Raw genomic sequence first — 12,897 nt, forward strand, 5'->3', positions numbered from 1 at the left:
TGAGGTTGAGGGGTGGTAGATTCAGGGGCAATGTTAGGAAATTCTACTTTACGGAGAGGGTGGTGGATGCCTGGAATGCGCTCCCGAGAGAGGTGGTGGAGAGTAAAACTGTGACTGAGTTCAAAGAAGCGTGGGATGAACACAGAAGATTTAGAATCAGAAAATAATATTAAAGATTGAACTAGGCCAGTTACTGGGCAGACTTGTACGGTCTGTGTCTGTGCATGGCCGTTTGGAGGAGGATGGGCAGGGGAGGGCTTCAATGGCTGGGAGGGTGTAGATGGGCTGGAGTAAGTCTTAACAGAGATTTCGGCAGTTGGAACCCAAGCACAGTACCGGGTAAAGCTTTGGATTCTCGCCCAGAAATAGCTAAGAAGAAAAAAAAAAAAAAAATTTAAATTGAATCAGGTTGGGCAGACTGGATGGACCATTCGGGTCTTTATCTGCCGTCATCTACTATGTTACTAATCTTCTCAATTCATATTATTAAATATAAATTTATTCATACAATTTCACTTCCAGCCAAACATGGGAAATTACTCTTTTCCTTTTGTTTTAAAAATATTTACTGTTGTAAACCGCTTTGGCAATAAAAAGCGGTATATCAAACCTTAATAAACTTGAAACTTGAACAGAATTCAAATACATTGAAACATGATGGCAGATAAAGGCCAAATGGCCCATCCAGTCTGCCCATCCGCAGCAACCATCATCTCCTTCTCTCTCCAAGAGATCCCACGTGCCTATCACAGGCCCTTTTGAATTCAGACACAGTCTCTGTCTCCACCACCTCTTCCGGGAGACTGTTCCACCATCTACCACCCTTTCTGTAAAAAAGTATTTCCTTAGATTACTCCGGAGCCTATCACCTCTTAACTTCATCCTATGCTCTCTCATTGCAGAGTTTCCTTTCAAATTAAAGAGATTCAACTCACGCACATTTATATTACGTAGGTATTTAAACGTCTCTATCATAGCTCCCCTCTCTAGCCTTTCCTCCAAAGTATGCATATTGAGATAAGAACATAAAAACATAAGAATAGTCTTACTGGGTCAGACCAGTGGTCCATCAAGCCCAGTAGCCCATTCTCACGGTGGCCAATCCAGGTCACTAGTACCTGGCCAAAACCCAAGGTGTAGCAATATTCCATGCTACCGATACAGGGCAAGCAGTGGCTTCCTCCCTTTCTCAATAACAGACTTCAATGAATATTTAGTATCCAACCAATGTTAACAGTTTCTAACTACATTATCACATTGCTATGAATAGCCAGCTGTACTATGAGGATATTATAGGACCATGAGAATCCTATTATTTTGTACTTTGCTGATTATTATTTTGTACTTCGCTGATTGTCCAGTTTTTCTCTTTTGTGTAAACCACCTAGAATTCTTTTGATTGTAGTGGTATACAAAATGTTATGTTATCTAAATTTGTCCCTAACTACTGCAAATGTTAACCATATCTTATGTAGATGTGGTAGATCTTTAAGTCTGTCCCCATACGCCTTATGATGAAGGCCACATACCATTTTAGTAGCCTTCCTCCATCCTTTTTATATCTTTTTGAAGGTACGGCCTCCAGAATTATACACAATATTCTAAATGAGGTCTCACCAAAGTCTTATACAGGGGCATCAATACCTCCTTTTTCCTATAGCTATATTTCTCCCTATGCAACCTAGCAACTTTCTAGCTTTTGTCGTCACCTTTTCAACCTGTTTGGCCCCCATACAACCTGTTTCAACCTATTTGGTCACATACAATCATACCCAGGTCCAGCTCTTCTGTCATGCACATAAGCTCTTCACTCCCTAATCTGTACCGTTCTCTCTGGTTTTTGCAGCCCAAATGCATGACCTTTATACAACAGTCTTAGAATTAAATATGAACGAACCCCCTTAATAAGCAATGTATTTGAAGATACTGTACATGTAAAGTAGATAATGATTAACACAATGGGACTCATTTTCAAAAAAGATGGCATAAAAACCAGCACTTGGGCATCTTACTAGTCACAACATCCAAGTGGGTGTTTTCAAAACTGACATTCTAGTTGTCTTTCTGGTCATTTTGTCTCCAGCGCATCTAAATATTAGGGGGATGGAAATTTTACAGTGGAAATTTTACAGTGATAAACATTTTACAAAACAGTCAGGGCACAATTTGGACATTTTGGGCTAGACCTATTTTTAAAACATATAAGGGCCAAAAAGGTACCCAAACTGACCAGATGATCACTGAAGGAATGAAAATATGGCCCCATCCCACCCCCCAAATATCTGCTTGAAATAGTACATAACTGTCTCTATGACAGCTGCAGATACTATGGCCAGTCCTAGTAGATCTGCAAGCAGATCTCTAGAGTAGTCTGGTGGGCAGTGCAGTGGACTGCAGAGAAGGGGACCCAGGCCCACATGCCACCCTAATTAGTACACGTCTGGTAGAAAGTGAAAGTGTGAGCTCACTAAAACCCAATGTACTTGTCATATAGGTGACACCTGCAGGCATAAGGGCTATTGGGTGGTATTAAGGTGGATACAGTAGGTTATGGGGGAGTTTTGGAGGGCTTACCATATAATGTACAGCGGTTATGGTACTTGGCACTCTTAATGTGACATTCTGAGCAGTGCTTCACTACTCTGCTGGCATGTCTGTGTGGCCAGTCCATTAGAAATGCTGGCCCCTCCTACATGGACTTTTTCAATAATGGCAAAAAAATTAGTTGTCTAGCAGGACAAAACATCTAGCTGGGCCATGTTCAAAAAAACAAAAATTAGATTAAGAACATAAGCATTGCATCTGCCGGGTCAGACCATGGGTCCATCATGCCCAGCAGTCCGCTCCCGCGGCGGCCCCCCCAGGGCCATGACCTGTAAGTGATCTTTTACTTAAAACATGTTATTCCCTAACTGTTAAATATCCTATATAGTAACCCTCTAACTATACCCTTCAATCCCCTTTTCCTTCAGGAAATCATCTAATCCCATTTTGAAACCCATAATCGTACTCTGCCCTACCACCTCCTCTGGAAGCGCATTCCAGGTGTCCACCACCCTCTGAGTGAAGAAGAACTTCCTAGCATTTGTTCTGAATCTGTCTCCTTTCAATTTTTCTGAATGCCCTCTTGTTTTTGTTGCCCTCGCTAATCTGAAGAATCTGTCCCTCTCTACTTTCTCTATACCCTTCATGATCTTATAAGTTTCTGTCATGTCCCCTCTAAGTCTCCACTTTTCCAGGGAAAAGAGCCCCAGCTTCTCTAGCCTTTCAGCATATGAAAGGTTTTCCATGCCTATTATCATCCTTGTTGCTCTTCTCTGGACCCTCTTGAGTATCGCCATATCCTTCTTAAGTTACGGCGACCAGTATTGAATGCAGTATTCCAGATGCGGGCGCACCATCGCTCGATACAGTGGCAGGTTCAAAACTGGCCATTTTGTCCACCTGATATCCGATATTTGGACATCTTGCGGGAAACGTGCAAAGTTGGACTTAAGACATCCTATCAGAAATGACCCTCAAAGTCAGCACAATACAAATCACAAATTCTGAAACTACTATGTGCACCCTTAGAGGGAAAATAAAAGCCTCAGAACTTGCACTGCTCAATCGCTCTGTCAGTGAGCAAACCTGAGCTGTGACCTATAATGACTTTATTTTAAAAATTCCTTTTTATAGCCACACATTGATTTCAGAGTTCGCAAATTGCTTAATGGGTTGAGAGTTTGTTATTAATTTTCTGCACCATTAGTTTTGTTCTTATGATAAGATTGTAGCATAGCTTATTAGGCACACATAAGAATGATATGTTGGTTATAATGTCAGTATGATGCAATGAAACATCTTAATAAACAGCTGAGGAGGCAAATGCAATTGAGACATATTGACATATAGATATGTGGAAAGATGGGTAGAACAAAGTTGTTAGGATAAAGAGATGAATGATTAAACTAAAGGAAAATTAAATGACAGTTGAATAAAGTATGTGGAACTGGTCTTAGGCATAGATTCCCTAAAGATAGCAACTCAATCACTGTTGGCCAGTTCTCTGGCCAATTTTCAAACAGCGATTGATTCACTATCAAGTTTGCATGCAAATGATTTGCATGCAAACTAACTCAAGTCAGTAAAGAGCCCTGACCGTAGTGACAGGAGAAGCAGCCTGCTGTCAGGACTTCTGCTTTTTTTTAAAAATGGGACAGATGTTCTGCGCAACTTAAACTCGCACCATCTGTCCCATAAAAAAGCCAATAATCTCCCACCTGCCCCCCTCCCGAGCAACCGTTGCCCACTCCCTCCTGTCATTGGCCCCATCCTTGCACCAAAATGGCAGGAAGCATGCCCACTCCCTCCTGCCACCACAATTCCCCTCTCTGGTGTCCTTACCTTGTGTTGAGAGCAGGAGGAACCACAAACACCTCCCATTCCTGCTCCTCCACCACTGGGCCTTAGGCCCCTCCCCAGTGCATCATGTGATGCACGGGAAGGGGCCTAGAACCCTGATTGGCTCAGATGCCTCAGGTCCCTCCATACACAGGCCTGAAGTCAATTTGGCATGGATCTAGCAAGTTAATTTTATTTAGCCAGTCATTGAGTTCAATGCAGACTGTTCTGGGGGGGCAGAATGCTACTGGTCAGTAGTAGTTTTCAAGGTTGTCCTGGTCAAAAGAGCTCTTTTTCAGTAAGGGATGCAGCACAGCTCTTTTAAATATTTTTGGCAGCCGCCCTTCGAAAGAAAGGAGTTAACACTTTTAATGGTTTTAAGGATATTCACAATGAATATGAGTGAAATAGATTTGCATCCTCTTCCTCCATTGTATGCAAAGCTCTCTTTACGTATGCAGTATTTGTTGTCAGTATGCTGAAAACGAGATAGGGATGTGTCCTGAGTAGAGAATGACACGGGGACAAATTTTTCCCCATCTCGTCCCCACGAGTTTTGTCCCTGCCCTATTCCTTTAATCTCTGCCTTATGATTTTAAAGTATTTGAGGCTTGTGCAGATAAGGACAGAGCTTGCAGGAATGGGGCAGGGACAGGAAAAGAATTTGACGGGAAAATGAGTTCCCGCAGGGATGGGGAAAAATTTGTCCCCCGTGTCATTCTCTAGTCCGGAGGATTAGGTTGAGACTCCCTGATTGATTTAGGAGTGTCAGTTAAGATGGTTCATGTAGCCATTTCTGTCTCTCTGGTGCCAGAACTTAATGGTTATTGGTCCTTAAGCTATAACTAGTTCTTCAAAGCAACTAGTTAATAGTGCTGAACATTCCAGCTAGGTGATTCTGCTGCTCTTATAGAAGCTAGGTAAACATGTTTAAAATATTTTGTTGAATTATAAAATTGGCATTTTTATTAAAGGTGCACAACAAAACAGCTCAGTACTAACCCATGAACCTGTGAACAGTAATTCAAAGAAAAATGCAATGAAAAATCCCACTGCTGCTGCTTCTCTGAAAAGACAAAGTAAGTCCTGCATCTGATATCATCAAATTTGACAGACAACCTACACGATGTGCCTCAGAATGTGCTGCATGGGGTCAGGCTCTGCCATTTTCCAAGTTGGCAGTGCAGAGGCAGAAAAAAGTAGGTATATCTGCCTCCCAACTTTAAAGATAGGTTTTAGGCTTCTAGGTGTGGTCCATTTTGGGCCCTCGGGGTAATTTTGGTGGGATCAGGGTAGGGGACTTGGGCCACCAGAGAAAAATTTTAAAAGATGTTGGGGATTGGAATCAGGGTCTACTGGGCCATCAGGGAAATTTTTAGGGTGGAGGGAATTGGGGACCAGGGTCCATCAGGGATTTTTTTATGGGATTGAGAAATGAGGGCTCAAAAGTAACAGGAGCCAGAGGCCAGCTGAGCCATCAGGGAGGGTTGTGGTGTGTGGGAGTACATGGAGGAATGGCCTTTTCTTACAGTATCTCTCATCCTGTCAATGCTTGGGGTCATTTTTAACCGTGGTAATTTGCATGCTATTTACTTATAGCTTTGGGGACCAAATTTTTGCATTATGCTTGCATTAGACAACCGTATGCTGAGCTTTCGTACATAGCTGTAAGAATAACTGCATTGGTCCCTAGGTTTGTTAAATGTTTACTCTAGTAATTTGAGCTAGGTTTACTTTTCCCTTAGCCTTTATTACACAGATGGATGAGTCACAAATATCTTTATCCTTCCAAGAATGGCTAGCAAGTGTCACTGAGCGCATCCACCAAACCATGCATTACCAATTTGATGGTAAGTACAGATTTTAAAAACATTTAAGTCTCAGCCTGCCTGATGCCAAATCGTAGGTCTATCATCCAGTACCATTTAGCAAGATATTAATCTTTATCCTTTTGTAAGAGGTTGTATACATACTGAGATTTTTCTCTCTAGAACAGAGAGGTTTTCAACCCAGTCCTCGGGATACACCAAGCCAGTCTGGTTTTCAAGATAATCCACAATGAATATGGTTGAGTGAAAGCTGACAAAAAGTAGTGGTAAATGGCATTAACTCTGAGGAGGAAATGAAAAGGGATGCAAAGGAAGTTCCTAGTTTGGTGCTTGACTCAAGTCTTCTACTATCTAGGTCAGTGGGAGCCAGGGAATCTTCAGAAACAATATTCACAACCTCCTACTCAGAGGGATAAGAGAAAGTTATGAGTATCACCTAGTTGTTGGATTCAGATTTCATGATTGCAGGGTACTGGAAGCAGCTGTGGTGCACAGACTCTAGTCCAGGTAGGGACTATCACTGGAATGGCCGGACTAAATATGTTGCAGGAATAGGAGAAAAAATTCATGAGTAATTGTGAATGAAGGCTCATAGTGTAGATCCCAACTCTAGTTCTAGTCTAGTTGCAAACACAAAGGAGGATAAGGAAACTGATATGTAAAAAAAAAAAGTGTGTTTCTCGCATTCTCTTACAGATTTATTGTTCTTTTTTAGGCAAGCCGGAGCCACTGGTATTCCACATTCCTCAGACCTTTTTTGATGCTTTGCAGCACAGAATCTCCATAGGAAGCACAAAGAAACGACTTCCAAACTCTTCTACAGGTGCGTTGTCAGTAAGTGTGGTATTTATCCTGGCTTTAGGCTGAACACAATTACTTTTTTCTGGGGTATTGACATAAAAGTCAAAGGTTGATGGATTTTTACCATTTGTGCAGATTTTTTTTCTGTTAATTGCTAACTGTTCATGAGTTGTCAGCACACAGTCTAGGCTTCACAGTCTACAGTATATGCATGGAGCTGTAATGGAGAAAAAGGTGCTTCCTTAGAGTTACATAGATCAGTCTAGAATTTGTAGGTTATGCTCATCAACCAGCAGATGGAGACAGAGAAAGAAGGAGAAATTAGGATCTTACCTACTAATTTTCTTTCTTTTAGTCTCTCCAGACCGGCACAACCCACTGATGGGTAATAGCTCACCATGACCATCAGTGAGCCGTGCTGGTCTGGAAAGACTAAAAGAAAGAAAATTAGCAAGTAAGAACCTAATTTCTCCCTACGTTCCACAAATACCTGAAAACATGGCTCTTCAAAAACCTCTATGAATAATAATAATAGTTTTATTTATATCCCGTCATATCTTTTCAGTTGAAGACGGTGTACAACAAGAACAACAAGAGATGCTGTAAGGACAGCGAGGTTACATCAGTTAGATTTTGGAAGGTGTGGAAGACAGTTGAGTGAATGGGGTGGTAGGGTAGGAAGAATGAGCAAATGAGAAGAGGTACCGTGTATACTTGAATATAAACCGGGATTTTTGGGCCCAAAAATGGGGGTCCCAGTTTATATTCGGGTCATCCCCCAGTGACCACCCGAAACCCTCCCAGACTTCCTGCAGGCCTGCCGACACTAATAATTACCACCTTCCCTCCTTCGCGTACCTGTTCCCTGGTGGTCCAGCATGTATCCCGTGCTGAAATCCTCCCGGATTGTAAATGTAGTAGTCAGCGGCGCACCCAGGCCGGCATGCAGGAGCAAGTTTTTCGTGCTGCTGGCCGGCCCTGCACCGCTCCTTGATAGGCTGCCACAAGTTCTCGCGGGATTAATGGTTTTTGCAGCAGCCTATCAAGGAGCGGTGCAGGGCCGGCAGCACGAAAAGCTCGCTCCTGCATGCTGGCCCAGGTGCGCCGCTGGCTGCTACCTTTACAAAGGAGGATTTCAGCGCGGGATACACGCTGAACCACCAGGGAACAGGTACGCGAGGGAGAGTGGTAATTATTAGTGTCGGCTAGGGATCCCTCCTGTCCCGGCCTACCACTAGGTGGTTTAAGTTAAGGGGAAGGGTTAATCTTTTGGTGGGTTAGAGGGCAGAGGGGGTACGGGACAATCAAGCCATTGTGACATCACTGATGAGGTTGGCTCTTTTTAGGGGAGAAGAGGGTACAGGGAAGGAAGGTGGGACAGTATTCAGAGCCTGGTAGGGAGGGGGCTTGGTTCACAGCCTGGTAGGGAATGGGGCTTGAGTGCAGGGCAGGAAGGGAAGAGGGCTGAGTACAGATAGGGCAGGACGCTTGAATATTAAGCCACCCTACTTATATTCGAGTCAACCATTTATTTATTTATTTATTTATTTTTTCCTCCTTTTGGGGGGAGAAATGGGGGGTCTTGACATATATTCGGATCGACTTATATTTGAGTATATAAGGTAAGAGATGAGCGGAATAGAAGGATCAGATAAATTTGTCGAATAAGTGAGTTTTTAGCGATTTTGTGAATGAATGGTATGTTGGTGCATTCAAGATTAGGTCGCTTAAGGTGTAGTTCCAGATCCCTGTTTGAAAGGAGAGTGTCCTGTTGAGGAATCTAATTTTTTTTTAGATTGGGTACTTCTTCGCTCCAACTTTGATGGGCTCAAGTATAGTTGTGACTCATAACAATCTCATCTGTACTTTTCAGTTACAGTTTGGCTTATTTTCTCAGATTGTCTTGCTAATGTTGGCAGTCTTAGCTATCCTTATTGTTGTAGTCTTAGGTGAGACTATCCACCTAGGCTAGTCTCTGCTTGTCTTCATGCAATGAGATGTGCATGCATTTATTGTCTCAGCAGTCCATGCTCTCACATTCTCAGCTGTGCTTACCTTCACAGTGTAACTTGAGCTCTCAACTTTACTTCTGTTCATGGACTCAGCTGTATTTATCTTTGCTGCCTTACTGTTTATCTTCCCAAATTCTGCCGTATTCAGCTCTGCTACTTTTTCAGACTCTGCCTTAGCTTACTTTTCTTCAGACTTAGCTGAGCTAATCTTCACAGTCTCAGATGAGCTCCATGCCAGGTTTCTGCTGGATTTCTTGTCACAGTCTTAGCTAGGCTTTTTATCATGAACTCAGTCAAGCTACTCGTCATAGCTGGACATCTTGTAAACATTAAGCTTTGCTTCTTGTAGGCTCTCTGTACAGCTGTGCATGCATTCTTGGCCTCAATGTTGATTTGCCTCTCTGAATAACCTTTTACTAGCCTGTGGCATTCACCTGCATAAGAGATTTTCAAATGTTCTTCCTTGTAGACTCACTGGGGCTTCTCTTTCCAGTATTTGCTTTCTTTAACCTCTGAGGTTTCTCACAGCTGAACCTTGAAAGTGGATCTGTTCTCTTTTCACATTCAGATGATGAAGCCCTATTGAAATAACTGGACTTACCCACCAAATAAGCCTTATTTTAAAAAAGGAGATAGTTAACTTAGCATACTCAATTCTGCCTCCTTCACAGACTTAACTCTGCTTTCCTGAAGTGTATCAACTAGTTCTCTCCTAATGACTCGATTCAGCATATCCTCATTGACTCAAGTTGACATGTCTTCATAGTGTCACCAAAGTTTTTTCTTATGAGATCAACTGGGCTTCTGTTTGTCAGATCAAGATAATTTATCCCGAATCAGTTAATTTTTATCATTTCAACATCCCCGGACTTGATCTTTTGGGCCTTACTTCTCTTGGTATTGACCCATTTCTAGCCTGCAGTATTTACTAGGTGAGTTACAGTAAAACACTCATAATAAAAAATAGTCGTATTGGAATCAGCAATGCTCAGCCTTGTGCAACTCATTTTCCCAGTTTCAGTTCTGCTTTGCTTTGCAGAATTTAGAGGTGCTTGGCTTCATTAAGTTGAATGAACTTGGCCTTGCGGAATCAATTGTGCTAGACCTCGCAAGATCGCCTGTTCTTAGTCTCACACAATCCCTTTCTTACCACCTGTTTCAATTTCACAGCAGTAGCTATCTTCAATCTCTCAATATTTTTGGCTTTATAAACTCATAATACTGCATTGCCAATTCTTATCTAATCTTCTATTTCTGCGTTGCTCATACCTAGGTAGGCTTATCTCGGTGGCAACTGTGCTTAATCTCCTTGTTGCTGCTGTATATTTTTATAGAGGTCTCACTTGGAGTTCAGGTTGTGCTCTATGATTTGCTTTTATCTAGCAGTCTTTTTCAGTATTACTGGCATTTCTGTCACTCTGATGCTTGTTCTTCAGCCTAACAGTGATGCTTGGTTGTACTTTTTCATTCTATTCTTCATTTGCCTGCTCTGTTTCTGTCATTTTTCAACCTATCATTGGTGGTGGTTGTTTGATGATCTATGCCTTTGGAATGGCTTCTGGTACTTCCAGTGGCAGTCTCGCGAGACCTGATAGTCTTGTTGAGATTGTTCTTGCTTAGGCTGGTTCCAGTCACTATGGCCCAGATTCTCTATAGGGTGTCTATCGGTGGCCACACCTAAAAAGTGGCTGGCGATCACGTGTCAATCGCACAATGACGTCCTATAGAGAATAGTGCCTCTGCGAAAGATGGGCGCTGGAAAGGTAGGCCAGTGTTTTCCAGGCCTACATTTCCGGCACCTATCTTTGCCGTGAATTGTGCCTAGGTAGGTGCTTTAGACCACCTAATGCCATTTCTGAGCCTAGCCAAGGCCTAAAGCGCCTATGTAGGTGCAAATTCAGTACTGATTTTTTAGGAAGAAAAGTTGTTTGAATGACGTTTTTAACTGAGTTTGGGCACCTAAATATTGGCACTGGTTAAGAGAATCCGGGCCTAAATGGCTGCAGATCCTCCAGTGGCAAACTTACAAGACTGCTGTGGGAAGTATGAGAAGCCATTCGAAAAGTGGAGCTAGCCATGTGCAGGAGCAAGTAGGATCCGTCCTGCACTCACTACCCACTGATGACATGGTAGGACCAGGAAGCTGCTGCCACTGGGGGGAAGTGGGTTTATGAGAGGACTGCTGCTGAAGGTTGCATTCAGGAGGGGGTCACTTTTTGGTTGTGGTAGATTCTGGTTTTGGTCAGGCTCTACCTTAAGGGTACCATGCAGTCATTGAACCTTAGTATTTTAAACAAAAAAAGCAATGGAGCTCGTACACAAAGTGCAGAGCATGTATTATAATCATGTATTGCTCAAAGCAAGAAGACACTATAGATATCAAGTGGCCCACAGATTTCATCTGAAGCAAGAGCTATTTTAGATGAGTAATGTAGAGTTGACCAAGTTAAAAAGGAACTACACTTCTCCCTCCGTATTCGCGGTTTCTGCACTCGTGGTTTAGCTTATTCACGATTTTTCCTTTGCTGACGACTCCCCCCCAAATTACATTATGAGTAAAGTTCCTTTTCTTTACTGTACTGATAAAAAAGTTAAGCGCTTACCAACATTCACTCAGAAAATCGCTGCTTCCATGCTTTCACCCACAAAATCGCTGCTCCCCTCCTTCCCAGCCAGAAAATCGCTGCTTGACTTCTATCAGCGCCAATAAGAGCAGCAGGAGGGAAGCGTGGGCCACTCGGGTTAAGTGACAGCAGGCTCAGGTCTTGCGAGAGGAGCACCAGTGTCGAGGGCAGTGGGAGGGAAGCACGGGCCACTCGGGGTAAATGACAGCGGCTCCAGGCTCAGCTTGGTTCGGTTCTCCAGTGGTGACGCGGGCTCCCTGTCCCTCGTTCTGCCTCATGCAGGAAAGGCAGGCTCAGGTCCCGTCTCACTGCGTTGAGTGTATGAAGCTCAGGCGGAGCCACGCTCTGAGAAGCAGCTGAACCTCGCTTCTTCATTCATTAGCAAGGACCGGGGCGCCGCAGCCAAACTTTGCATTGGGGAGTTGGTGGACTGGAGAGGGAGAGATGGGGAAAAGTTATTTGCGGTTTCAATATTAAAAACTCTGGCTGTTACAAAAAACAGCGAATAACAGTTAAAAAGTTATTCACAGTTTTTCCATATTTGCAGCTATGTTCTGCCCGCATCCACCGTGAATACGGAGGGAGAAGTGTTGTGTACTCTGTTGACAAAAATCATTGTAAGTGATGTAGGAGCTGGAAGCCATTTTGAGAAAGCAGCAGCTTGTAACAAGAATAGTTGGGCTTTGTTCTTGCTCCTGAAGAGGCACTAGATCACCGAGGTTTCATAAGGCAAGCCTGGTGAGGGCCTACAGGTAGTTGGTCAACTGGACATCCTGGGGAAGGATGAGGAATAATTACAGGGGGGAGGGGTAGCAGAGAGTGATCACAGTGGGGGGAGGGGAAGATTCGATTTCAGTCAAAAAAAATGCACTGGCATTTCGGGCTGGTTTTGGTGATGAAACTAAAAATGAAATTCGGTTGGCCTCTACCTTAAGGGGCGGATCACAAAGAACTCCTATTTGCTGGTTGCTGGACATAACCCATAAGTTCTGGACTGATCTGTTGAGATTAAAGGAAAGAGAATTATCAGGTAAGGAAGGAAAATGTGGCTCACTGGTAGAGCTGCTCCTTGTGACCCTGGGCAAGTCACTTAATCCTCCAGTGCCCACCACTTTGAATGTCAGCTTTGAATGCCAAAGCCACAAAAAGACGGTTTACAAGTCCCCATTCCCTTCCCTTCTAACTAGATTTGTGACCAGATGTCTTGGGACATCAGACTATACAGATAATGTACAACAACCAGGCATC

General features: G+C 43.2%; 1 protein-coding gene across 5 annotated transcripts in view; it reads left to right on the forward strand.

Annotated features, from left to right (window-relative positions):
* Positions 1-12,897, forward strand: part of C6H2orf42 (chromosome 6 C2orf42 homolog) — a 54,269-nt gene that overhangs the window by 19,493 nt on the left and 21,879 nt on the right. For all 5 annotated transcript variants that reach the window (XM_033948069.1, XM_033948068.1, XM_033948066.1 and 2 more), the window contains 3 exons: positions 5,358-5,462; positions 6,129-6,233; positions 6,928-7,035. In XM_033948069.1, coding sequence (XP_033803960.1) covers positions 5,358-5,462; positions 6,129-6,233; positions 6,928-7,035 — 318 coding nt within the window. The remainder of the gene's footprint in view (positions 1-5,357; positions 5,463-6,128; positions 6,234-6,927; positions 7,036-12,897) is intronic.

The sequence above is a fragment of the Geotrypetes seraphini genome, chromosome 6 (assembly GCF_902459505.1).
Source record: "Geotrypetes seraphini chromosome 6, aGeoSer1.1, whole genome shotgun sequence".
In the NCBI taxonomy this organism is placed as follows: domain Eukaryota; kingdom Metazoa; phylum Chordata; class Amphibia; order Gymnophiona; family Dermophiidae; genus Geotrypetes; species Geotrypetes seraphini.